Here is a 27,731-nt window from a genome sequence, read left to right as displayed (position 1 = left end):
TAAGATTTTTGGGTACACTAGAAAATATACTTTATTCCTCTCTGAAATCCTGAAGTGAATGTAGTGCCTGAATTTTATACCCACATCTCATGCTCCTGATAAAGCCTAAGGGAGAGAGGAGAAAGCAGGAGTAGGGGAACAATCAGAACTTTGTTCTCCTATAAATTATTTAGATTCTTTGCTATTAAAAAAAAAAAAAAAATATATATGTATGTCTTTGAAAAACATGAATCTTTCTCAGTGACGTTCACCATTAACACCTGTGCAATAGTTTTGTTGTCCCAGTAGCACTAAAGCTTCAACAGCACCTTGTAAAAGACCTGCTGACATATTTATATAGTCTTAAATATTATATATTTTATAACCAATTTCCAGATACTGTTCATCTTGTTAGAGAACACTTGGTGCAAATTAGCTTGCCAGCACTCTCAATCAGCAGGTTTGAAAAGTGAGAGTCTTGGTCAGTGGCTCCACTGGAGCTGTGCTGAGTGCAGAGGCCAAGAGGAAAGGAAAAAAAAAAGATTTCAGATCAATTTTTTCCACCTCTCAGAATTTAGGGCCAGATGGGGGTCAACCTCCTTGACAAGAAAAATAAGAATCCTCCAAAACACTCTGAAATCAAGAGCTGAAACATCTCCTAAAGATCTACTGTAATAACCAAGAATTATTTTCCTCTAGAGCAGTGGTTCCTACATGTACCCTTTTTCTTTTTCTTTTTGCCAAGAGTGATGGCAGGAAAGAGCAACCACACTCCTTCCACAGTGACATTTCTCCATGCCAGGAAAACCAACCACTGTCATGCTGGGCTGGCTCTACTTATGTTTTGTGCCTGGTGGAACAGGGCAGGCTGGACCCTGATGCTGCTGCTCAGAGCTTGACACAGTTTTGAAGAGCTGATTTGAACATCAGGGCTTTGAATCTGGCAAAAGTTGCATCTACTTCATGTTGGATCTTACACTGTAGTGTGTAGGGTGGTAACAAAATTAACTGAACTATTTTTGCAGCCAAGATGCAGCACAGGCATAGTAATAAACATGATTCTGCAGGACAATAATCTTGAACTCTGCAATGCTCTGACAGTTTTCATGGCAACAAGCAAAGATCTTAAATTTAGTGACTGTCACAATGAATTACTTATAACTTGCAGAGGGGAGAAAGAAAAGAAGACAAAATCAATGCTATACTAGAAAAAGCTCTAAGTCTGTTATCAGGATAAGGCTTGTCATCAGCTCCCCCAGAAGCTTTACACAGGGTGTCTATGGATTTTATGATACCAGTCCTTTGGTGAAAGCTTCAGAATCTCCAAAATCCACTAAACAGTGACAGGGAAAGCAAAAAAAAGTCACGTCACCCCTACACAAATAAATCAGAACATTTTGCTGTAAGCAGTCCTGTGAATGGAACTGGTTCCTTGTTTTCACCTTGAGAACTGCAAGGACAGGTTTGGGATATGAAAGAAGCAAGAAAAAGGAAGGCCAAATGGGATACTGGGAAAAAATTCCTTCCTGTGAAGATGGGGATGCCCTGGCACAGGGTTGCCCAGAGCAGCTGTGGCTGTCCCTGGGTCCCTGAAGTGCCCAAGGCCAGACTGGATGGGGCTTGGAGCAGCTTGGTGTAGTGGAAGGTGTCCCTGCCCATGGCAGGGGTGGAATGGGATGAGCTTTAAGGTCCCTTCCAACACAAACCATTCCATGATTCTCAGTCTTCCCAGCTTCTCTAGATCCCATTTCTTCTCTTCAGCTTGAGAAGCGATGCAGACAGATTAAATCCATCGCTTCATTTCAACACCCAGAACCCAATTAAGCATCATTTTAAAAACCATAATAAAAAAGGTGCATGGAAGGTTGGGGCAGTGCGAGGAACACCAGTACCTTTGTGCAGGCTCTCCAGGGGTTCCAGGACCCCCCTGCGGAAGGAGGCCATGGGGTCCTGCACGCAGGAGCGGAGGCTGAGCAGGCTCTGCAGGTGCGGCTCGTGCAGCAGCTGCTCCCGGTACGCCACGAACTGTGGCGAGCGGCAGAGCAGGGCGGCCACGTTGTGCACAAACTCGGGCACCAGGCAGGTGTAGGCGTTGTCAGCCTGGCAGTAGTGGTAAGCTACGACCTAGCAAAGAGAAAAGAGTGAAAAACTCTGTATTGGGACAGCTGTAAAAGCAGCGTTTTTTCCTTTGATGAGTTTGATCTGTTCTGGCACGTGAAGTCTTTAAGAGCAATGAGTGTTAACTACCTACGACAAGAATGCAGACAAATAAGGTGGTAAAAACAGGCACTGATCCTGAAAAATGACTGGACCTCCCACTTGAGGAATAAATGAAATTAAGCCGTAGCTGTTTGCAGAGACAGACAGTGACAGTGGTTGATGTCTCTGAAGTGTTGTCCTGAGCTTGGATTTTGGTCTGAGTTCTGTTTAAGGACTTGGTGCCAGTAAAAACTTGTGATTATTTTCCTGAACTTATTCTTTACTTTCTTTGTTTTCATATGTCAAGTTCTGTGGAAGTGGACAGACAGCACTCCCTGAGTCCATCACAACGAGGCAGCACTGTGGGTACAGATTCCCCTGAGCTGGGGGCGACGGCAGGCTCACTATACTCTACTCATACATTGTGATCCCACACTTCATTAAAAAAATAATTTCAAATAATAAGAAAAAAAAGGAAAAAAAAAAGGTTCTCCTTTCCCCAGCTTTTCCCTGATTTTTCCAGCTCAGCAAACTCTGCTAGAACCCTGCTACATTCTGCCCACCTATTAAAATAAGCAGAAAACCAGTGATATCTTCTTAGGCCATGCTGCCAACTTTCTTGTTTTCTTTTGCAATATAAAAAAGTCCCTCAAAAATTTGTCTCTGCTTGTGAATCCCCTGGGAAGCTGCTCTGGCACCACTCCAGCCCAGCTCCCTTGCTGCCTCCATCCTCAGGCACTGCCTGCCCATTTCGAATGAACCTCTGCCAGGGCACAAAGCTTTTCTCCAGCTCCCATTCTGGACTGGGTTTTCTTTTCAAATATCACTGAATATCCAAAAATATCTCAGCAAGGCAGGTGGAAGCAGTTCTGTACCAAAACCATCACTGCCCTGGAGCACTGTAGCACAGAATGTTGCAAAATAAATTGCATTTTTGAACTTGGGAAGGACAATATAGCTGAGGACATTGTGAAAAGGAAAAGCTCCTCTGAAGCTCAGGGCAGCTGGGATGAAATGTGCCCATGGCTTTGGACATGATGAAGGCTTTCTGTCTCTCCAACTGCAAAACCCATCCCTTAGACTGCAGGAGGCTCCAGGGTGGCTAGGGCGGTGAAGGATGGTACCAAGGAATTAACACATCAGGCTGTGGGGTCCTCACCCATTGCTGGTTCAGCACTGGCTTTTAATTAAATGCAGTAATCTCTTTTCCAGTCAAAACGAGGTGTGACACATGCAGCGATGAGAAAGCTGGGCTGTTATTTCAAGCAACAAGCTCTAATACATGTATTTAAGTTTTAACGGATACCTCCAAATTCCTTACAGAATTTTTCCTAACAGACAGTTAAAATATAATGAATTCCCTTAGAGAACAGCACTATGTAAAGTAATTATAGAGGTAATGATTTCTTTTCATCAATCCTATTTACTTGGGGATTATAACTTGTGCATTTCACAGAATGAAGTTTGCAAGTTGCCATTCCTTGATATCAGGTTCCACTAACAGAAATTACTCTGATTTCCTATTCAGTTTGTGTGTAGACACAAAAATAAAGTCTCTTTTAATGAGAGGCCAATTAATTGATTCCAGGAATCTGAAGAGTCATGTCATGGAAAAAGGGTCATGTGTAATCATCATCACCATTGGATTTCGGGACACACATGCAATTACAACCCAATTAATTTCAGCCACTTCCCATGCATTACAGTTGGACTTCATGGTCTTAAGAGGTCTTTTCAAATCTTAGCAATTATAGGATTCCATGATTCCCGATCCCTGTGCTTGATTTACTGGTGTATGAACTAAGCCTTATAACCATAGGATAAACATAACGCTTAATGGGTGGATCTGAAGCTAAACCAGTAAGCAAAGGAAGATTCTGGGAAGTCAACCAAAGCAAAGGCAGAATGACGTTCTTAGAAAATGCAACCTGAGCCAGAATTTCATCTTGATGTTATTTATTCTCTGTGACATTTTCTCTATCTTCACAGAGGGGCTGCCAAAAGCCAGTGCTGCGAGTGCAGCCTGGTGCTGGAGATTGGGCTGAGAATCAGGCTCCTCACTTACACGGAGCTGGGTGGGAAGCAGTTTTCTCACACTGTAAAACTTTTCAAGGTTTCCAGTCCTGTTCCACCCTTGGGAATGAGACCAGGTTAATGTGAGAAGTGAGTGTAAGACCCACCAGGACAGCCAGGGGGTGGTGTGGATGGGACTCACTCCCAACAGGTTCAAAGTGTTCTTTCTACCCTGTATATGTTGAATGGCAGCAATGCTCTGGGAAAGGTCTCTTTCCAATTATTTCACCTTAAATACTTCACAAATTGTTCAAGGTTAATTTCTTCAGGGAGAGGGATGGATTACCAGCTTCACTGCTAAGGATTCTTTTCTATGATATGTGAGACCACATGCAGACTTTGCTCAGCATCTGAAATGACCACTCTCTGTTCTAGTTATCATTCTGAGGTGATTTTGGTCTCTCCTCCTTTTTGTTGACTAGATAAGCAAAAAAAAAAACCCAGACATAAAAACCCCTTGTATACCCTGGAAATTAACTTTTCACTGGAAAAGGTGTGCCCTCTCTCAATAAAAGCATAGTTTTCAACAGATCTATTTTGCCTCAAAATAATGTTTGAACAAGTTCCAACTAAGCCTTATCACAAACAAATCCTTGAGTTAAAAATTTAATTTTATCTAGAAACTACTACAAAAAATGAAATCATCAGTGAACATCCTGTGGTTCCAAAAGTATGGGCATGCCTGGATGTTGTGTTCAGCAAACTGTTATTTGTTTCTGATACAATTTAAGACATAATTTTTCTAACCGTAGTTTCAATTTGAACTTAGTCATCCTGTTGCACTAAATGTTATAAACACTAAATTAGACTTCCAAAACTTTTAAACCTTTATTTCAGCTATCAGGTTTGCTAAATGATTTCCTTGTTTTAAAGTTTGACTAAATTCAAATCACTGGATTGCAAAGCACACAAGGTCTATATCAGCAACCCTAAAGCAAGAAGTGGGTTACAACAAAGGATGGGAAAAGTAACACCTTTATCCAGTTCAGTGCTCAAAGTACCTGCTCATTTACGCTGAAATAACATAAACTTCATCTTTGTCACTGCCAAAGCAAAATGACAAAGACATTATTTGTATTCTTTCTAAGTATTTAACCCAGTAGGTCTTCAGGAGTCTCTTCTCCCAACCCTTCCAACACCAGTCATTCTTACTCTCCCTTTTTGCCACAGTCTCTTCCCAATTCTGCCTTCATCCAGCCTCATGTAGCCTTTACCTTCCCACCGTCCAAGAGAAACAGTTGCAGGATGAAGGATGTTAACAGCAAAACACCTATTCTGAGGATAATGGAAAATGCTAGTGGATGAGTGGGCACAAGCCACATGAATGGAGCAAGAGGACGAGGGTGAGAGGCCAAAGGAGAGGGAAAAATGAGACACAAAATAGATCGTGTATCAGTCATCAAGTGCAGAGGGTGAGAAGGGACTGAACTGTGAAGGAGGAAAAGAAAAGAAAGAGAAGGGAAACAAGTGACATGGCAGGAGAGGGAGAAGATGACAGTAACAGGAAAGGCTGGAAGGACAGCATGAAGATCAAAGGAGAGGGAGGGTCTGGAGATGTCTCAAGGGAAATAAGTTATTTTTAATTATTAGCACAGGCCAATTTTATGCAATTCTCCAGCAATGCTTCTGAAACAAAATCTACTCCATTCAGGCAGCATTCCTTTGCCATCATGCTTCCTCTGTGGTTTGTCTTGGCTTCCTTCTGGAAGCCTGTCGTGCAAGGACAGCCAGTCCCCCTCGGACAAACCTCCCAGACCCCTGAGCTCACAGCAACACCCCATTCACTCCTCCAGTGCTCTTAAATGGCTTCAGCACTGTATTTTAACTTTTAACAAGATTTTTTTTTTTTTTTGACCCATACAAAATAGCTTCAAATAAATGCACTGTAACACTGACCTGCCACTGTGCCACATGCCAGGCACAATGCTGGCTGTGACAATGGAAATGGCCATTAGCGCTGCATGTGACTGTGACCCAGTATGTGGCACGTGGTGACCCAGTTTATTGGGAATGTTCATTACCTTTACATAGCTGAGTACGCTGGTAAATGCTTTCTGAAACTCATTAGTGGCCCAGGGCATCAAAGCTCAGCAGCAATTAATCCCTCCACCTCTGCGTAAGGTGGGAGCACTCTCTTTTTATATGCCTGCAGCAATGTTAGTGATGCTTTGGATATGGCTTGGAGGATGGGGAGAAGAGCCTCTGGAGCCACCAGCTGCGTTCAGCATCAGAAAAATGAACTAATGCAATGGATGTGCAGCTCCTCCACCAGCTGCTCTGCACAGGGTACAACCCATTAGTGCAGTTGAGCTGGGTTTCAGGTCCATTTGTTTAAGTGCTGCAACCACAAGCCACCACACAGCATCCAGAAACCCGAAGAAAAAAAGCTGTTAAATGGGTTAGTTAAAACTGGGTAGCCAGTCCATTAAAAATTCTCTGTGAGTAAAGGATAAACCTTCAGGGAAAAGGAGAGGTCAGCATGGCAGGACTGAGTCGAGCTCCTGCTTGCCTGTCAACAGTTACTTATTTCTAAAGTTGATGATTTGTTCATCTCTGACATTAAGAGCTAAATGCAAACTTTCCTCCCAAGAATTTACTGTACAAAAATCAGGCATAAGAGTACAACCCTGAGTAATTCAGAGGAGGAAAAACAACTGTTCGCTCACCTTTCATTTCTGTCATCACAGACACACAACTTCTGAATATTGGGATAAGTGACATTTTCAGAGGGAAGGGGAGTGGGTGAGAGGACAATGAGCTTCCCACCAGCATTCTGGAGCCTGCACCAGCCATTACCAAAGACTGTTTGTATATTATTAATCTGCTTTTGTAACGATCTGCATGTCTCCAGCACAGGGACCTCAGCCCCATCTGAGAACATTCTGCTCTGCTCAGTGTAGGCAGAGGTGGAACATCTGCACACAGCTTTATCCAGCTCCTCACATATGGTTCATGTAACTCCTAAAATAACCCTGACAATTGTGGTTGTCCATCACTGTCAACACTTTCTTCTGTGCTTCAATTCTGACTTCAGTGTAAACACAACTAAAAAACACACGCATCCAAGAAATATTTTTCCATCCAGACAGATTGAAGGACCTTAGAACCCTTCCTAAATAGTCTGCAGCCAAGGTACAACAACCTATTTTTACTTTATTTTGGCTGTAAGGATTGTTTTTAGCTCTTTCTCCAGTGATCAGAGATGCCAAAAAAGCTTCAGTGAGCGATCTATGCCATGGATGTGATACAGTGTTTGAAAGAACCATATTCCTTACCTTTTCCGGGAGGAAACTGAAGCTATACAGCATCCATTTATCAATTACATTCTCAGCAGGATGACTTAAGCATTCAGGGGAAGTGATAGATGAGGTATTTTAAGCAGAGATAGCACACTTTACTGCCCTTTCTGGTAGTCTGCAGAGCTTCAGATTCGCAAGGAATACAATGACTAATGCAACCTGAACAAAACCAGACTTAGGCATTGCATTCCTTTCAAGAACTCCATGTGGAAGAGGAGAGTATCAAACCTTAGTATTTGTTTATACTGCACATGCTACTGGTTTGGCTATCTGTGTGCAGCAGGAAAGCAGACAGGACAAGACAGTATCTGGCATAAAAAGCCAAGCAAAACACATCCTAGTAATAACTTAGAACACAGACTTTTCTCGCTATTTTCCTTTCTGAAGTGGGAGCAGGTGACAGGAAAGCATTACCTGCTCCAATCCTCCCAAAAGGTGGAGGAGGAACAAGAGCAAATTCCTTGGATTCCAAAGCAATAGAATGTTACCTTCCCACCACCACAGAATTAGGGTTAAATCTCAGTAATACAAACAAATTCAAACTGTAAATCTTATGTACGTAAGTGACAGTGTTCCATATGTTCCATACAAACCATTCCTGCCAAAACAGAAAGTAATTTGTGTATTGTTCCAAAGGCTATGGTCTACTTCAGAGAATTTTCCAAAAGATTCCCAAGTGCACACACAGCATTAACACTCAGCTTGTGCCTTCCCCAAGTACAGTACTTGCCCTTTTCAAACAAAACACTGCTCAAGCACTGGGCAATTTTGTTCTCAGTGCTGAAGAAAAACCACAATCATTTCAACAATTGTGTCATATCCTAACATTTGTGATGCGAAAGTAGGGTGCCTGTGAAAGACAAACCCTCAGAGTAACAGGGAAGTATATTTGATGTAGAGGGAGTTTCATTTTAGAGAAATAACTTTCCTGGGTACTAAAACTCCTTCCAGAAGTCTCTCTCGAGGCTCCCCAAGTGAGCATTGGAACACACGGATTGTTCCAAGTGACGTCAAGCAGAAGGTCCAAGGAGTCCCACTAAAGCTACCCTTTCCTCGAGGAGCCTGGGCTGGGTGTTCCGTACCTGCGAGGCCAATCTCCGCATGGCCTCCTCCTGGCGCCGGCGCATCTCGGGCGTGCCCGGGCAGCTCCCGCTCGCGATGGATGCGTGTGCGGATGGTGGCTGTGCCAAGGGCAGCTCTCGGCTGGCATCCACATCTGCCCAAGGAAAGAGGTTAGGACAAGCACGAACATTATTATTAACAACCAGGCAGCTGCTGTTTCCTACGTGTGGCAGTTAAAATGCTTCCCGCAAATACTCTGGTTGGGATTTCAGGGATTTCCAGGCCAGAGGCTTCTCAAGAAACTTCTTTTGGAAGCAGAAAAGGACCACTAATAAAAAGCCTTGAGCTTGTCTTATTCATCTTCCCCACTGTAATTTCACTGACTTCAAAATAATGACAATAATGGAGTGAACTGGGCCCTCTGGCAGGCTCTGCCTTCAGGTTTGGTGGATTTGAGTGCAGAGCTCTCCTGCTCTCTATTTCTGCCAACAGACCTTCCCTTGTTATGAACAATCACTGGTTAATTTGGTTCCAAGTCCTCCTTCAGTACAGACAGCCAATTTTTCTGAATTACAGGCCTATTTTCTAACATAAATAAACCAAGAGCCCCAGCTAATACAGCCATCTGAAGCCCATTAATTTAATCAGGGGAGAGGAGCAGGAGCAGCACAAGGATCTGGAAAAGGCTTGCAAGCAAATAATAAATTATCCTGGAGTCATCTCTGGCAAGTTTAACTGTGTCCTAGTGCATTTTAGCTGCTTTCTTTGCCTGGAAAAGCAGAAATTTGCTTTACCAGCGGATTGCTACAGAAGCTCATCCACCTGGCCTTTGTGGAGAACACTCCCAAACTATTTTTATTTTCATTCCAAAGTACTCATATGGAGGGTTTTTGAATGACACCACAACATGCAGCACTTGGTGATATCCAATTATTGATTATTTTAAGAGCAACACCACTCTGAAGTGCAGTCTGTGTGGGCAGAGGATTCTCCTGACTGGATTGCTGCAGTGCATCCCTGAGCTTGACTGGAAATAATCATGCAAACAATGACCCATTTAATGGCAAATAACAGAGGAGAACGACTGCTGCCTCCATAATTAAACCCTGAATGTGTTAGAATGAGGCATGTTCTTGATTCTGAGCATAACATCACTGTCACCTGTATTAATTTTCTGAGAGAGGAACTGGAAGTATGAGGCTGTATTGAAGCCAGTTTAATTAGCTGATTGCATAACTGCTGTAGCGGAGTGAGACCACCTGATTAGCATGTATTAATTAGCATAGATTTAATAAGCATAATAGATTTTTTTTTCAGCATGTGGAAAAAGAAATGACAAAGAAACTCATCACAAAATCAGAGATAAATATCCTGAATTGGAAGGGACCCACAAGGATCTTGCAGAGTAATTATTATCTTCTATAGCTAGACTTGTGATCTCTTTAGGAAATCAAGTCTAATTAATTACTGGTTCTGAAGGTTTCCATCCTAATAACTAACACTGAGGAATCATTCAGCTTTCAACTCCATGGACACTCCAGAGTGAACTAAACAATGTGTTAGGTGGGACCAAGGATCTTCATCATCTGTGGACAAAAGGGTGCAAGGCACCCCATGTGAGAAATCCAGCTTTTAGCTCAGAAGGAGTTTAGCACGGCTGTATCTTTTATGTCCACCATCATCCTAAGGAGACCGGGGACACACAGTCGCAGCTGGTGCACTGCAGAGCTCCAGTTAAAATATAGAAACAAGCCCTGCCTTTCACTACATAGTTTATTTAGCTCTGACAAGTGACGCTGTTCAACATGCCAATCCCAGTGACATTTCAGCTCTTGTGACAGGGCAAGAACACGGCATTTCCAGTAAACAGATTTAACTACAGCTTCACTGAGATACAGTGACCTACATCCTTAGAGATACCTTCAGGTACCTAACTCAATATTTTTAGTCCTGTCTTACTCACTCACTGAAAGCTGAGTGATTTTAAAATGTTGTCATCTCTACCTGCAAACCTGCCATTGGACGGGACCACAGGAGGTAGAGCAATCTTGGGTCCTGAGCCTACAGGGGCTTGTGACCTGCATGGAATATTTACACCATGATTCAATGAGATAAACATTCCGTATGGGAAGAAGAATGCATTGGCAAGGATTCATAATCATAGAATACTAGCTGCCTGATCTGGCTGGAGATGTCATAAGCAGGGGGATTGGACTACATGACCTTTAAAGGTCCCTTCAAACCCAAACCATTCTGTGATTCTGTGATTCTAAAATTGGAGTCTTCCTAGCCAGAGAAAGTCTGTGATGTTTCTAAGCCAGACAAGTCAGAGACAGACTACTATGACTCTTCAAAAGCAGCTCTGGAACAGGAGCAATATAAAGCTGCCTGTAGCATTACCTGGAGGGACTCCAAGAGAGATGAAGAGGGACTTTACGCAAGGGCATGGAGGGATAGGACAAGAGGGAAGGGCTTCAAGCTGAAAGAAGGCAGATTTAGATTAGAAAGAATTTATATTAGGTATTAGGAAGAAATTGCTCCCTGTGAGGGTGAGGAGACCCTGGCACAATCTGCCCAGGGAAGTTGTGGCTGCCCCATCTCTGGAAGTAACCAAGGCCAGGTTGGATGAGGCTTGGAGAAACCTGGGATAGTAGAAGGTGCCTCTGCCTGTGGCAGGGAGTTGGAATGAGATAATCTTTAAAGTCCTTTCCAACCCAAATCATTCATGGCTTCTATGACATATTTCTCAAAGGTCCTTCCTTTTCCTGACAACAAAGACTAAGCTGATTCCTTGGGCCTGAAGAGAAATGGGGTTATTTCAGCGAAGACCACTCTAAAAGCTGATGTAAAAGCTCTGAGTTTTGGAGACCCATGTGCTGCTGTCCTTACGTTTTGGAGAGGCGTGGGGGCTATCTGAAGCAATCTGCCTCATCCTCGTGCCGTGGCAGCTGAGCGCGACCAGCCTGGAGATGATGGCGGTTTTGCCGAAGCCGATGTTCCCGACGATCACCACGCCGCGGTTGACGCTGGCATTGGAGCTCTGCAGCTGCGCATCGATCTCGTGGAACACCCAGTCCCGGCCCACGAACACGGACTCGGTGGTGATGCTGGGCACCTCGAAGAGCAGCGGCTTCAGGGAGATGTCAGGGGGTCTGTAGGGCGCGAAGCGCACTGGAAAGGGAGACACGGAAGGACATCAATGTCCACACCAGATGGAAAAGCAGAGTTTGGAAATGGATGTTTATCTCACACAGAAATCCTTCCTTTACAAAAGGTGAAAACACAATTCTGCATCACCCACAGGTTTGCTGTGAAAGCATCTGTCTCATTCACAGTATTTTCCATCAAAGGCATTGAGGATTTTACAGGGAGTAGCTTACAGCTGGGTAAAAATTGTGGCTGGAAAAATTAATTTTCTTCTTAAATCCACCACCTCTGAAGGCCCTTGTCAGAAGGTGCACTCTGCACAGCACCTCCTGGGAGACAGGACTGATAGCTGAACAGAGAGACACACAAGGCATGCTCACCTCTTCAATCCAATGCGCCCACAACAATCTCAGCACCTACAAGTGTTAATTCAATCTAAGCAAAGTTATTTCAATTCTTCTGGAGTAAGCAAATTAAGCCAGATTGTTGACAGGATATTCGTGTTTGGCAATTAAAACATCTTCTCTTTTCACAATGATAAATGATGCTTTAAAGCACTATAAAGTTATCAAGAAGAGCAAGAAATATCTCCCCAACAGACCATGTGTTCTGGTGCTGAAGAAATACTGTACAACTTCTGTGGAGCCCAAGCAACAAATTAAAATACTGAACTTAAACACTTCCTACCATATGCAACTGGGCTCTTCCCTGTTATTGAAAACTTCAATTCAAGCAACCCAGATCTGGGTGTATTATGTTAAATGAAGCAAATGTCTGAGTTTGTTTCCTTCACTTGCTTTAGACTGCAACTTTTGGATAATAGGGAAAATGTCTTCACTTAAAGGGCTGTTCAGCCCTGGCACGGGCTGCCCAGGGCAGTGGTGAAATCCCCATCCCTGGAGGCATTTAAAAGGATGTGGCACTTGTGGACATGGCTCAGTGGTGGCCTTAAGCAGTGCTGGGGGAATGGTTGGATTTAATGAACTTACTGGATGCATTTCAAACCTTTATGATTCTGTGATTCTTTCAAGTGTCATCTTAAACATCTACATCCACTGGAATGAAAGCAGTTCCTTTTTTTCCACAGCCTCTGTGCCTAATAAGGTTAAACTACTTTTTAGTGTTTCCAAGAAGCACATGAAACTCTCTTACCCACAAGACAACAGTATTAAACACATACTGTGAGAAAACTCCCTTGAACATAACAAAAACAACTTAAGGAAAGCATACAACTGCCATATTACATACACAGATCCACAGTATATTGGGTGAGTTGGAACTATCCTCTCCTCCATCCCAAACCTCACCCAAAAATCTTGGTTCTTCCCATCCTGCAGCACTGATGGTATTTGCTTTCTGGAGAAGAAAACCCACAGCACATCACAGCCATCAGCTTGTGCCTTGGGTTACAGCAACCTGAAAAGCCTCAAATCCCCAGGGATGAAAATGGGAAAAGCAAAAATTGCCTTCCCCATCCAATTAAAAAGCTGTCACTGGGGTGAATCCTTGTCACACTCTTAGTGTTGAGATTCTTCTATTGCTCCCCTTCTTAAAATAATTGATTTAACAAAAAATAGCAGAGACAATCTCCCATTTAATCTCTCTCACTGGGATTTTGGAACAGTGGGAACAGACAGTGGGCTGTAATGTGTCCCCCAGTACAGGGCCATGAATGTCTTCACTATTTCAGCCTAGTGCCAAGACTAGGGATGTTAAAATTAAACACAAGTTTAGGATTTCCAGCTGGAACAAAGAGTTGCAGTTTGCAACAGCCCAGATTGATGCAATTTCACAGCAATAGCTGCAAAATGCAGCATTTCAGGGAAGGGCCTCCCATTGCATATGTAATGACATGGAAATATTTCCAAATAGTGATGGTTTGCACAGCACCTCAGGTAAGATAAGAAACAAACTTTAAAAAATTGAAATACTGCTTCTATTCTCATGCAACGGTCACAAAAAGGAAAAAATAACAAACCAAAGCACAGAAAGAAAATATGTAGTGCTACAAGGGTTTCAGAAGTGTGTCTGGAAAACAATTTGATTCTGTTTCTACAATAAAGTTGAATGTTTTGGATGCAATCACTGCAAATTACACAGCCTTGGCAAGCTGCTGCTTCTGAACATATGGAAATTTGGTCTGTCAAACTTTGCTTTCTTCACTTACTGCCTGCTAATGCACTTCTAGAACTGCCTCAACAGCCAGGAGGATTTCATTGCAGACTGCCATCCAAAGCCCACAAACCCACTCTTTGGGGGGCTCCTGTGTTTGGTACGAAGTCCAGCCAGGCTATACCAGGTTGAGTATGTTGGGTGAAAACCCAGACTGAGCCTTCCAGCTCCCCAGTTCCTCACTCTAAGATGATAGGCACAAAAAAAAAACCCTAGAGAACCGGAAAAATTTCAGGTATGGCCAGAAGAAACCTTTCTTCTATGCGCAGGGAAGAATAAACCAGTCTCACAGCACAGAAACAACCTGAAAATATCCCAAATGAGCTTTCTCAGCCACTTACTCGTCTCTGCAACAAAAAAGTGATGGGGCTGAGGCATTAGCCCGGTGATCTGCTGCAGACTCAGGATTTTCACAGTGACAGCTTAAGCATGTGGTGGAAGACTGAGATCAGATTAAAAGAGGGATGTAAGTTGAAGGGTGGGCTGAAATCCCAAGGAGATGGAGCAAATCGAGGAAGAGCTGCCTGGGAATAATAAGCAAAACACTAAAATGTCAGCCCTGGCTCCTCTTCTCATTGCTAACGTCTTGTTTGTGGAATTTGCCTCAAAGAACCACAAAATTTTCCCCTTCAAAAGGCTTTTTAGAACTCAAAAAGCTGTCTGAATACAGACATTGTGAGCAACCCTACAAGCAGCAGCTGAGCTGGTGGCCTCATCACTGCACTGGGCTCCTTCCCCACTGGTACACTGCAGAATGCAAAAGGGAACTGCAATCCCTGGCCTTGATTGAAAAAATGAGACAAAACAGTAGTAGTCCATAAAATTTCTCGTTTTTAATAACTTATCAAATTATTAAGCCCAAGGAGACCAGCTGAGAGCTGGGGGTATTCATCCTGGAGAAGAGACAAGAGGAGGTTCTGGGATGACCTTATTTCAGCGGAGAGGGACTACAAAAGAGCAGGAGAGGGACTTTGGATAAGGGCCTGAAAGAACAGGACAGAGGGCAGGGCTGGATGAGCTATTAGGAAGGAATTGCTCCCTGTGAGGATGGTGAGGCCCTGGTACAGTGTCATGGTTTGACATGGTGCCCAGAGCGGCTGTGGCTGCCCCATGATCCCTGGCAGTGTCCCAGGCCAGGCTGGACAGGGCTTGGAGCAGCCTGGGACAGTGGAAGGTGTCCTGCCATGGCAAGGGTGGGAATGGATGAGCTTTAAGGTCCTTTTCAACCCAAACCACTCTGAGATTCTGGTTTTCACATGGACATGGATGAAGTGGCTGCTTCCTGAGTTCCCCACACAGACACCCCAGGACGGGGAAGCCCCAAGGGCCTCGCTGTGCTCTTACCTCGCAGGTCCTGCTGTGCCCGGGCGCTGGCCACGCTCTGCCGTGGCATCCGCAGCGACGTGCGCAGGGGAGTGTGTCTCTGCTCGTCCAGGTAAGCCAGATCTTCCAGGTGGGCTGAGCTGGTGGCTGCCACAAGAAAGCAAAGAAGAACATCACACCTAGCTTTTGGATCTCATGCTCTGCTTACTGTAGTTTTCTATTTTTAATGAAAATATATGGAGATGCAACTACCATGAGACAACAGAGCTGATGTAAACCAAGTACCATTTCCCCTAGGAAGAAGTAGTGTTTTGGTAACTTTTTCTCATGCTTCACTGGTATTTGCTCTGGTCTGGTCTCCTGTTGGTGTTCCCAAATAAAAGAAGACACCTTCCACTATTCCAGGGTGCTCCAAGCCCTCTGCAACCCAACCTTGGACACTTCCAGGGAACCAGGGGCAGCCACAGCTTCTCTGGGCAACCTGTGCCAGGGCCTCACTCCCCTCTCGGGGAACAATGCGTTGTAAGAACTGCTCCCAGTTATAAACTGCTCATTGACAGCAGGGACACAATATATTCACTGGCTGTACTTTGTAGGCTGCTATAAAAATGGGTATTTTTGTGCTGTTTTGGAAGATATTTGGGGAGAATCTTAAAAAAAAAAAAAAATAAAAAAAGAAGAAAAAAAAAGCCAGCAGGTGTAAGTGCTGCTATGCTTTGCTCCCCAAGAACAGACTGTATACAAACTCAACCGTATCTGGAAAAAAAAAAAAAAAAAAAAAGAGAAAAAGAGCCTGTTTTAGCAAAACTGTGAATTCATGATTACCTTAAAATGTGGACTACCATAGAATACCACGAAAAGAAAGGCAGCTTTTTGCCCCATTCCCAGCTACTGTCTCCACATTGATGACCCTGAGGCTCAAAAATAATATACCTGTTTTCTGGTGGGTTAATTTTCAGTTGGATTAATCAACTAATTTGGTTTATCAAGTGGTTACCCAACGTGTGTCACTGGAGCAAGGACATGGAATTGGCAGCTCAGCATTAACTCTTTGAGCAATGTCACATTTGCAGACAGACTTAAATCAACTCTGAAACTACACTTGGTTTCCCTTTCTCATCATTCAGGCACAAAGATAATGAGGTTAAACTCTTTGGCAAAAACCACCCATATAAATCCACTGCCTAAACAACAAAATTTTCTGGAGCCATAAGCATATAGGAGCTAGTGTGTTATGATAAAATGTTAAGCCAAATCTTGAATTCTCATCATACTTGCTTCCACAATTTAACCCGAGTCATGAATTGTGTTAGCTGACATAGTACTTCAAAGCAGCAACATCTCTACTAAAAAATAAACATCTAGAAGGAAAAGTTGTTCCTGAACTTTACTGGATAGATAGCTTCTTCTTGAAATAGTATTTGCCTCTAAGTGCACCAAGCAAGTCAACAACTTCCAAAGACAATTAAATGAACACATATGTATTTAAATTTATGGTGCCCAGCCTACTCTGTTTGCTTTGGAATATGTTTACACAGTGTCACTTATAAGGAATTCATCTAAAACAAGCAGGATATGAAAGCAGAGCTTTTGAGTTTTTTCTATCCCCTCTCTTCAGTCTGAAATCTCAAGGTTTCAGTCTGTGCTGCATCTCCATACTCTGGGCTTGTACTTCACCATCTATAAATCTAATTTCTGCATTGCTTTTAGGTCTGTGACCAGCCAAAGTGGGATTAAAAAGGAAAACTAATCCAGTTATGCAATGCAGCCTGGTTCACCAAGGGATGCTGATTTAATAGACAATATCCCAGGTTCTTTGAGGTATTTCTCAGAATTGTCTCTGGGTTTTCTGGAGCAGTGTCAGTCAGGACTCAGAATTCAAAGTGTGGATTTCTCCACATGTCTACACAGACAAAAAGACAACATGTTTTATCCCAGAGAAGTTACCCAGCAAGAAACAAATATGGGACAATAAAGGAACAGGGAGTAATTCCAGGCAAGCAGCTTGGCAGCAAAGCTTTAATATTTCTAATCCCATCTCTTTTTTCTGCCCTGCTGTTACCAGCTTCAGGGGAACGCTCAGCAGGCTGGTAAAAGACATCAATAAGGTATAGCACAGCATCATTTAGAAATGTTTCAAAGAACAAACATGAATTTAAATTAAATTAATGTTGATTTTATAGCAAGACAAAAAATGTCAGTCACTTGCAAATGCCAGGTGCTGTGAGGTGTGAGATGTTTGGGGCATAGTCCACCAGGAGCGATGGGACACAGAGCAGATCTTCTGTAGATAGAAAGTACCACCATTCTCTTAACTCCAGAGCTCTTAACCTCTTCAGAGAACATGAGACAGGTTATTTTACTTGCAATGAATCCTTTGAAATAGTAGAAATGGCTATGATGTCGTGGCACCTTAAACCCAAGACATTTGCATTGTAATGACAGTAAAGAATCTGGCTTTTCCTTTTTAAACATATTCTCCCGTAATCTTGTACAATTTTGTAAGAAAGGGATCATAAACTGCTGAAATAACCATTAAACACCATCAGAAACAGTTTTCCACAGAGCAATTTTTCATTTAGAACCAGTAAGCCAAACAAAAAACCAATTTTTGTCACCCTTAAGGATGATGACTCCAGGAAGGAGATTTCTTTTTGGATAAGGAAACACAAGAAGGGATGTGGTATCTGTGTGCTGTGTCTGGCTCTGACCTAAAGGCACAAACATGAATTTCTTACCTGCTACTGAATTTGGCCGTGGCATAAGGTACAGGGGAATTGACTGCACTGACTGAGACAGGACCGTCTCCAGGTTCCTCTCGGGGATTTTGTTGAGGCTGTAGGTGGAGGCCGACATGTTCTCATCCACACGGTACAGGCAGGAGTCCATGCTGGATTTCTGGGATTGCCACTGTTTCAGGTTTCCCCCAGATCCAAGTTCCTTACTGCTTTCCCCTCCGTATTTAGTTCGTTCCACATTTTCAGAGTAACTTGTCAATGTAGCTTGAAGAAAGAAATTATAAACCAAATTATTAACAAAGAAAGAATGGCTTGAACACACGCTGCTCAATGCTGAGCTGAGCCATGCAACAGACAAAAATGATCTTCATCATATTTTCCATATCCACATAAATCAGAGATTATGGATTTTAGTTTAATGATACTGTTTCTGCTTACGACTTCCAAAAGAACATTTAAGCTCTAATGTTTTGGCTCATACTGTTAAAAGCCATTTGTAATTACAAAGAGTATTAAAAATTCTGTGTTGTATTGTATTCAAATACACCATTCCAGAAAGAACATAAATTATTTAGGAGGAAACATTACCATGCCTCCTCATACCTTTTAATTGGCATCATAGTTTCTACCTTTCCTTTTCTAGGAAATGTTTGCAGAAGTTTGCAAGGTCTGACACTGAGAAGCCTCCACTGACCTGCCAGAAACAACGAGCTCCCATGGATTAGTTTGGTTCAGAAACTGAACCCCTTATCTCATTTGATTGACAGTAAGTTTTAATGAAGCTTTAACTGTGATCCACTCAGTTTCCCCCATATTATTTCATTTTACAGATGAGGATTGTTGCTATATTGACTTTCCTACTGGGAAGTGATGACACTCAATTGATCCAGAACACCCCCCATGCTCTCCCCATTTGCATTTTCTCTTCTGGATTCCAGCACAGTTACCCCCTGGCTGTAAATCCCCTGGGCTGTTGACTTTTCTCTCATCTTTAGTCCCCAGTATATTCATTCAAGGTCACAATAGTCACAAGTTGGGACAAGGTCCCAACACTCACACCAGCTTATCTGAGCGTGTTAGAGAATCACAGAATGGTTTGGACTGGAAGGGACCTTACAGACCACCCAGTCCCACCCCCTGCCATGGGCAGGGACACCTTCCCCCATCCCAGGGCTCTCCAAGCCCTGCCCAACCTGGCCTTGGACACTGCTAAGAACAGGGCGGAAGCAACCTGGGCTAGTGGAAGCCACCGCTTCTCTGGGAAAGTTTTTCTTTATCCATCCTAACAGACTCTGCAAGAGCTTCCATCTTCACCCCTATTTCTATGGCTTAGTCAATACTGGGTTTCTTTCTAAGGAGTGAGCTCAATACCTTTGCATTTCATCAAATGTTCCAAAATTTAGTTGCTTGCAATGTATTTTTGAAATTTAAAACCAACACATGAAACTTCTAAGAATTGGTATTTATTTGTTGGCATTTATACATAGGCTTGCTGTCAGGTAAACATATTTATGATTTAGGATAAGAAAAGCAGATAAAAACAGAAAACAGCTATTCACACACTTCTCTTGCTCCCTCAACTGTCTGAGAAATATCTTTGAAAAAAACTCCAGACTGGGTTTGCAGGGCAAGGCATGCCATGTTTTTTATTCACAGATAAAAATCCGCATTGATCCATTAGGATCCATTAGAATCTGTTAATTCAAAAAGCTTATCTCAGTATGTGTCTAATTAGTCTTTGTAGAAACAAATCAGCAGCTGACATCAGTCATCTTCCAACACATTGAACTGAGGAAAAACTATGTGTCAAAATAAGTTTTCTTTACATGAAACAACAAAAAAGAAAAAAGAGCTATTAAGTCCTGCTGCCCCTTTTTCTAATCAACAATTTGTGTTAATTTTAAACGTAATTTTCTCTGGTTTATACTAAAGCTATTTTATGTGCAAACTCGTCATAGAATCAGGTATTTAGGACTGTTCCCTGTGGATTAATTTACCTGCTGAACAGCCCTGGATGATCTAAGTGCTGCTAAACATCCCATCCCATCCCATCCCATCCCATCCCATCCCATCCCATCCCATCCCATCCCATCCCATCCCGTCCCGTCCCGTCCCGTCCCGTCCCGTCCCGTCCCGTCCCGTCCCGTCCCGTCCCATCCCATCCCATCCCCTTCTTTTCCATTCCATGAGAGGGAAGAGCCGCAAATTCCACCCAGGAAGGTGAAGGTTGGACATTAGGGAAAATTTCTTACTGAAAGCATGGTGAAGTCCTGGAACAGGCTGTCCAGGCCAGTGATGGAATAGCCATCCCTGGAAACATTCAAAAAATATGTGGCTGTGGTACCTGGGGACAGTGCAAGGGGACTGGAATTAGCTGCTCCTTAGAAGTCCCTTCCAACACAAACCACTCTATAATTCTATGATTTTTAAACACAAGGAAACCTCATTAATCAAGAGCTCAAAAACCTCTGAACTGACAGAGTGCTCTAAACTGGGAAGAGACACACTGATGAACTCAAATCTATCAAAGAGCAGGAATTTTTGCCTTTAGCCATCTGCAGAGAGGCAGATCCTTCAACCCCTGTATCCAACGGACCTAAAGCATCAGGGCACAGGTGGGACACACTGGGAGTGCCACAGCAGGAGCCCACCAGGACACAAGAGGCTACGGAAGAACATTTGAGGCTCTCCAATTGCTAAATCCAGACAAAAAAGCACAACTTTGGTGAAAAAAAAAAATCAGAACTTTGCCATGCCTGTGCCCTGCTCCATCAGATCATGCTGACCACAGTGTGTGCTGGTGGCTGCTGGGAGCAAACAAGTCACTGCAAGGATGGAGAAGAACAGGACAGTCTGTTCACACACAGAACAAGAGAAACCTGACATGCACAAACAGCTGAGGTTTGCTGTAGCACTGAAGGAATACCACAGGGACATAAATATGGACATGTGTGCATATAGATCTGTATATTTATAGATACATATCTGTGTCTCCAGTCTCCACTGGCATAGTCTCACGCTATTTAATGTGAGGACAAACAGAATTTGGGGCATCCAGGTCATCCAACACATAATAGATGATATCCCATGGAAAGCCCCTGGGATGAGTGTGCAGGCAGCGTGGTGCCTGTCCGCAATCCTGTCTGCAGCTTTTTCCTGGGATTTGCTGAATCTCTGTACCCATAATCCCAAATCACTCACAGCACCAGCACCACCTGCACCAGCTTCAAGCAGCTTTGCAGGCACGTGGACTGTGGTGCCAGGAGGGAATACACTCCAGAAGGGCTAGAGTCGCTTCACAATCCCACTGCGCTTTGTGCACTCAAGATTCACTCCTGTGTTTCCTCTGTCAAACTTCCCTTTTCCAACATGGCTTGTTTCCCTTGGAAAGAAGTTCTGATTAGAACTTTTTGTAAATAACATGGGTGAAATATTTTAATTTCCTTGGGGAAATAACAGAGCTGTACCAAAGCAGCAGCAGTCCTCTCAAGATGGCACCTCAGCACTACAAACAGCACTACACTTCTCAAGACCATTTTGTATATTTACAGGCTACAAATATTATTTTTCTTTTAGTTGCAAGCTGGCCTATGCCCTGGGAGGTTTTCAACTGAATATGTCTCTAGTCAAACACACAAGGGAATTTTTACCATCCCATCCAATTTTCCTGAAGGCAAAGACCATGCCTGGAAAACATCAACCTTTATATTCACCTTCCAGCTGCAACTGTGGGAGAAGCAGTTTTTGTAGGTCCCATGTGACAATGACCAACAGCTGTATCATTAATTATATGTAAAGATTTATAGTGCCTGAAGTAAGAAACAGGGATTTTGTTGATTTAAAGAAATAACTGCAGCAAAGCAATGAGCTTTCATATGCTACTCTGCAACGAGCTACAAACCCAGCCTAAACTAACCTCGTTTCACTTCAGCACCTCTTGCCTCATTCCATTAGATATGTCCCAGCTAACACGTACAAGTTGGCAAGGAGTGAAATAAATTTTTTACCCTAATCTACATAAGCCTCCATAAACTCAGCCACAGAAGGATATACCTAAATATAGCCACATCACCCCAGACTACTTCAGCTGCCAAACAGAAAAATTTGGCAGGCAGAAAGTATAAGTCCAAACCGTTCCCAAGGGCAGGTGGCAGCCTTGTGCGTTCACACAGGATCTGTGCCCCACAACCGTGGTGCATCTTTAGAACATTATTTGCTGGACACCACCAGGCAGTGAGTTTCTGGCATCTCCACACAAAAAAACCCAATCCCAAAACCCCCAAGGTCTGCCCTGCTCAAGGCTAGAGTCCAAAATCCACACTACTTGCTGGATGCTTAACTTCTCTATCAACAGTGGTCTCAAATAGGAGAAAAAGAAAATTAAGATCACTGGCTTAATTCACATAAACAATCCCACAAATAGACATTAAACAGGTAAAGCCATTTCTGTGTCAGGCCTGGGGGTGTTATAAATCACAGTGAGCACGCAAAAGGTCTTAAAACAAAATGAAAAATACCTTGACAGTAGCATCACTTGACCCTAAATCCATTCTGTGCTAGATCTGAATTCCCTGCTGCACCACTGACAAGCAGGATGAGAAATGGGATAAAGAATGGGACGACCAATGGGGTGATTGCCTTGCAGGGCTCTATCCTGGCTGCTACTCAGGCTAGAAATGCAAGGTCTGGGTAAAACAGGACTGCAACAGAGCAAGACCCTCCCACCTCCTGGGCCCAGCTCCCTGGAAATACTGTGAGACAGAACAGCTCAGCAAAGCCTCCATTTAGAAACTGCAGTTTATTACTTGCAGAAACAAGGTAATTAATGTTGTAAAGCACACTCCACTATTGTAAACATTAAAGAAATCTGTCAAAAAAGTCCCAACTCTAATGCAGAAGTAGCAGCCTTAATGATCTTTACCAAAACATCAACTATCTTTGGGGAATGAACCCAACTAGAAGCCATAGAGATTCAAAAAAAGATCTGCAATTCTCAGAAATGTTATTCATTATAAACAGAGCATTTCATAATACTGATGAGAATGTCAGAATTCAAATGCTTTAACTGTAAGATCACAAAAATATTTAACCTGAGTTAAATTTATCTTGATGTGCCTTTTGAGCTATGTTCCCCTCTCAAAGCAGATGAAGTTGGAAACAAATCCATCTTATTTCATTGTCAGCAGCATCTATTCTGCTTAGCAGCATCATTTTGCTTAGCAAGCACTTAGACAAATTTATTAAGAAACCTATTTTTAACCCAGAAACACATACATCTCTAGAAGGCAGCACTTGATAAAAGCTTAGGAATAAAAGGAAAAAAAATAGCAAAAAAAGAGTAACTGGAAGAAGCTACAGGCCGGGGATTCCCAGGAGGAATAGGGTTCCTTTATATGTTATTTTCCATCAAATAAATCCACAAAATCTAGGTGAAGCCACCTCATCCATGTAGTATCAGACCTGTGTACTTCACCACAGCAGTGGGGCCAGAGGATTTCCACTGCTCACTGCTTTTCCTTTTAAGCGGCTTTCCCCTCATACCTATGTCCCTGCACAGGGTGATCCCCTGACACTTCAGTGGGGAACAGACTGCAGCTCATCACAGGGAAAAAGTGTGGCCCCATTTCAACTTGGGGTGTATGAACACTCTTCTACAGGAAGACGCCACATGAAAACAGCCATTCCATAGGAGATTGCTGCTAATGATATAAAGTGCTGCTTGAACATCACTTGGATAAGCTTTGCATACTGGCAAGAAAAGTTTGCCGGTTATTTCCAAGGATTACTAAGAGCTTTTCCTGTATTCTGCTGCATTCCAGCAGCAAAGCTTCCAAGCTCACACTGGAGCGGCTGTGACGTGCAAAGTTCCCTCAGAGCAGCACATGATTCTTCGACCAGTTTTCTTTTCAGTAGCAGATTTTTGAACATTAACAGTTGGCTGCTTTTACATAGTGAGAGCCAAAAAATCCTGGAAGCTAGTCAGAGGTTACAGTCAGGTCAGGATTTTCACCAGCCATTCTGTTTTATATGGAAGGGATTCCATGGTATACAGGAGAAAGGGCTGACTTGCTCCTACCTCTGCTCTTGTCTCACCTTCTCCCCCATTCCCCATTGCTTTTCTTTTACAAATAAAGAATATTTAAATTTGAAGATCTGGACCTTGTAACATTTTTTTTTTATCCTTTCAACCTTTTCTCAGCTCTTAGAACTGACTGACAGCTTGGGCAGAGGCAGGACCCAGCTGGGATCAAACACTCACTTGTACTCACTGTGACCCTCCAGCCCAGCTCAGCTTTGGGGCTGGATGTGGGAGAAGGTGCAGCTCTGATGGTGGGATATGCTGAGCAGGAAGTGAGGGGGTGGGATCCTGCAGTGACTTTGCCCAGGATTCATTAACCTACTTCAGCACACAGCTCAGAATAGCTCACCCATTTGCATTTTAAGATCACGCAGGCAGAAGTGCTGCAAGGGTTGCTGTGGCATCCAGGAGCTGAACTAAGCCCAGATTCCCTGATCAGCCAAGCAAAATGTTAACCACTAGTTCAACTAACCTCCCTAAATTATCAACCTGCCTTTCTTTTTTTTTTTTTTTTTTTTTTTTTTTTTTTTTTTTTTTTTTTAACACTAGATAAATTGTTAGCAAAATAAAATCTTAAGCTGGGGAAATACTCAACCTAGAACATGTGGTAAAGACACCCAAGTGACAATCATTCTGCTTGATATCATACAAACATTAATGTTTTCCCATTGTGCCTGTACAGTTACTGAAAGAAATTAATCTGTGTATATTTTCTCTATATTCTTTACACCTGCAACCCACAGATCACTCAAATGAAAACCTGCTACAGCACCTACAGAAATTCACTGAAATTTGTGATAATTTAGCTGCCCAAGGCTTCCTCTTGCACCATTTAAATAATTTCCAAAAGTAAATTAATTGATGTGAAGTTATCAACCTCATACATCCCAATTTTCACCAACTACTATGTAGCTTTACCTATGAGGAATGGAAGATGGAGGGGTATAGATCACCTTGGTCACTGCCGTATAAACCTGAATAATGCAAAACCATTCCCCCAATTAGCAAACACAAATAATACTATCTAAATAGAGCCCTGCATCCAGCACTGGGGCCCCCAAGGGACATGAAACAGTCGGGGTGAGTCCAGAGCAGGTCACTGAGTTGATGACATGCCTGGAATCCCTCTGCTCTGGAGTGAGGCTGGGAGAGCAGGGGTTTTTCAGACTGGAGAACAGAAGGCTCCAGGGAGACCTTAGAGCCCCTTCTGCTGCCTAAAAGGGCTCAAAGAGAGCTGGAGAGGGACTTGGGACAAGGGCCTGGAGTGACAGGACAAGGGAGAATGGCTTCCCACTGCCAGAGGGCAGGGTTAGATGGGACATTGGGAAGGGATTGTTCCCTGTGAGGGTGGGGAGGACACAGCACAGGGCGCCCAGAGCAGCTGTGGCTGCCCCATCCCTGGAAGTGTCCAAGGCCAGGCTGGACCTGACTTCACCTGTGATAGTGGAAGGTGTCCCTGCCCATGGCAGGGGGTGGAACTGGATGGTCTTTAAGATCCCTTCCAACTCAAACCATCCTGGGATTCTCTGACTATGAACTAAACCTTGTTAGAGCAGCCCAGCACACTGGGGCTCAGCCAGCAGCAGCAAGGAGGAGAAGGAGGAGAAGGAGGAGAAGAAGGAGGAGGAGGAGGAGGAGGAGGAGGAGGAGGAGGAGGAGGAGGAGGAGTACGGCCCAGCACTCACCGATGATGCCACTGTCTCTGCTCTCCAGCGTGGATGTGGGGCTGGTGACGGCCCCATAGGTGCAGTCCTTGGCCGTGACGCTGGCACTGACAGGGGGCAGGGTGGAGCAGGGGCTGCTGGCTGGTGGCGAGGCCGTGCTGCTCGTCAGGGTGGAGCAGGGGCTGATGCGCTGCGTCACTGCTGAGCTCTGGAAAATGGGGAAGCAGGAACACATCACTCACCACGGGCACTGCAAGGGGGAAAGTCTTTCTATAGCTCACACTTGAGGATTTGCTCTGTCTGGTGAGGTTAAAAAATGCTTTACAGTTTTAAATTAAAACATCCGTTAAGTCACCCCACACATGTGGCAGTTTGGGATGAAGATCTGGAGAGGTTTTCCCAAAATTTGCTGCAGTTCAGAAGCAGCTTTAGCTTGGACAGGATTTGTTTGCTGAGACAACCAGTGGGAGATGGCAGAGTCAGAAGGAAGTCTCAAAAGTGTGAGATGGCTGGGGCTGAAGTGGAGAGGTTGATGGAGAGAAGGAGGAGAGCCTGATGGAGAAGGTTCATTCAGCCTACAGAAAGGACAGGTATGCTGGACCCAAGGATAACTGCACCCTTCCACTATCTGCAGGGCCTGGAGAGAAGACGCAACCATGGTCCTCTCAGAACTAGAAAGGGAAAGGACAAGGAGCTACAGTAACAGGCTCCATCAAGAACATTTTCTACTAGGTAGAAGAAAAATGTTTTTCACAGTTAAAGTTGGTGAGCCCCAAGACAAGCTGTCAGGAGAGCCCGCTGATCTCCATCAGTGGAGATCTTCAGACCCTGCCTGGATGAGCCCTGAGAAGTCTGATCACCACCTGAAGCCAGCCCTGCCTCCAAGGGTGCATGGATGGGTTGACCTCACGAGGTCACTTCCAATCTTGAGTATTCCAGGATTCAAGGCAAGTGCTGACATCAGGAGACACTTACAAAAGAAGGAAAAAATTAACTTGGTAATTGAGGAACCAGCCTCTCTTTATCTTCTCCTGAACATGAATAGCATTCAAAGGCCCTGGATAACTTTTTCATGCAAAAATTAGCACACAGCCCAAGATACCAATCTAGTTTAGAGGACAAGTCTGCTTTTTTCTTTAGATTTTTTCTTTTATTTATTCTCCAAAGACATCTTTGGCTTTAGAGAAAAGACTGGATTTTAATTTCTGTCAAAAGGTAACAACAAAAGGAACTATTTATAGTAGAAAGCTCTGCTTGGCTTTGAAGCATGCAGTTGAAATAGGCGCCTGTTAAAAGGACATTTTCTAGCCCAATGTACAGCGCAGTCCATTTTAAATCCACAACTTGCTTTAAAAAATTGAATGGAAAGTGTTAAAAGTGTAACATATGTGTTAAAGGCAAAAACTTTACAAAATCACATTTCTTGGCTCTCAATCAAACTAGCTCATGCAGGAAATCAAAAACGTCTTGTGTCAGTCAATCAACCCCACCTGGCCCTGGACACTGCCAAGGATCCAGGGGCAGCCACAGCTTCTCTGGGCACCTGTGCCAGGGCTTCATCAGCTCCACAGGAAGGAGTTCCTTCCCAATATCCCATCTATCCAGCCCTTCCCTCTGGCAGTGGGAAGCCATTCATGTCATTCCAGGCCTCTGTCCAACCTCCCTCCCCAGCTCTCCTGGAGCACCTTTAGGCACTGGAGGGGGCTCTAAGGTCTCCCTGGAGCCTTCTGTTCTCCAGTCTGAACATTCCCAACTCTCCCAGCCTGGTTCCAGGGCAGAGAGGCTCCAGCACTTGGACCAACTCCATGGCCTCCTCTGGACATGCTCCAACAGGTCCACATCTATTCTGTGCTGAGGACAGGCCACTTTTCACTGGCTCTCTTTTTAAGGAATTCAGGTTCTCTGAATTACATTTATGTTAAATATTTGAGTGACTCATAGAGTCACTCAATGACAATTAAAAGAACAGAGAATTGGAAGTGGTTGATGAGTTTTG

General features: G+C 43.6%; 1 protein-coding gene across 15 annotated transcripts in view; it reads right to left on the bottom strand.

The window, feature by feature from the left end:
• Positions 1-27,731, bottom strand: part of TANC2 (tetratricopeptide repeat, ankyrin repeat and coiled-coil containing 2) — a 151,637-nt gene that overhangs the window by 44,386 nt on the left and 79,520 nt on the right. For all 15 annotated transcript variants that reach the window (XM_072919093.1, XM_072919095.1, XM_072919097.1 and 12 more), the window contains 6 exons: positions 25,757-25,943; positions 17,993-18,256; positions 15,276-15,401; positions 11,502-11,783; positions 8,633-8,766; positions 1,872-2,103 (listed from right to left, as the gene is read on the bottom strand). In XM_072919093.1, the coding sequence (XP_072775194.1) occupies positions 1,872-2,103; positions 8,633-8,766; positions 11,502-11,783; positions 15,276-15,401; positions 17,993-18,256; positions 25,757-25,943 (1,225 nt within the window). The remainder of the gene's footprint in view (positions 1-1,871; positions 2,104-8,632; positions 8,767-11,501; positions 11,784-15,275; positions 15,402-17,992; positions 18,257-25,756; positions 25,944-27,731) is intronic.

Source organism: Taeniopygia guttata, chromosome 27 (genome assembly GCF_048771995.1).
Source record: "Taeniopygia guttata chromosome 27, bTaeGut7.mat, whole genome shotgun sequence".
NCBI classification, from domain to species: Eukaryota; Metazoa; Chordata; class Aves; order Passeriformes; family Estrildidae; genus Taeniopygia; species Taeniopygia guttata.
The sequence above is the reverse complement of the archived record's forward strand: the minus strand, read 5'-3'. Positions and strand labels throughout refer to the sequence as shown.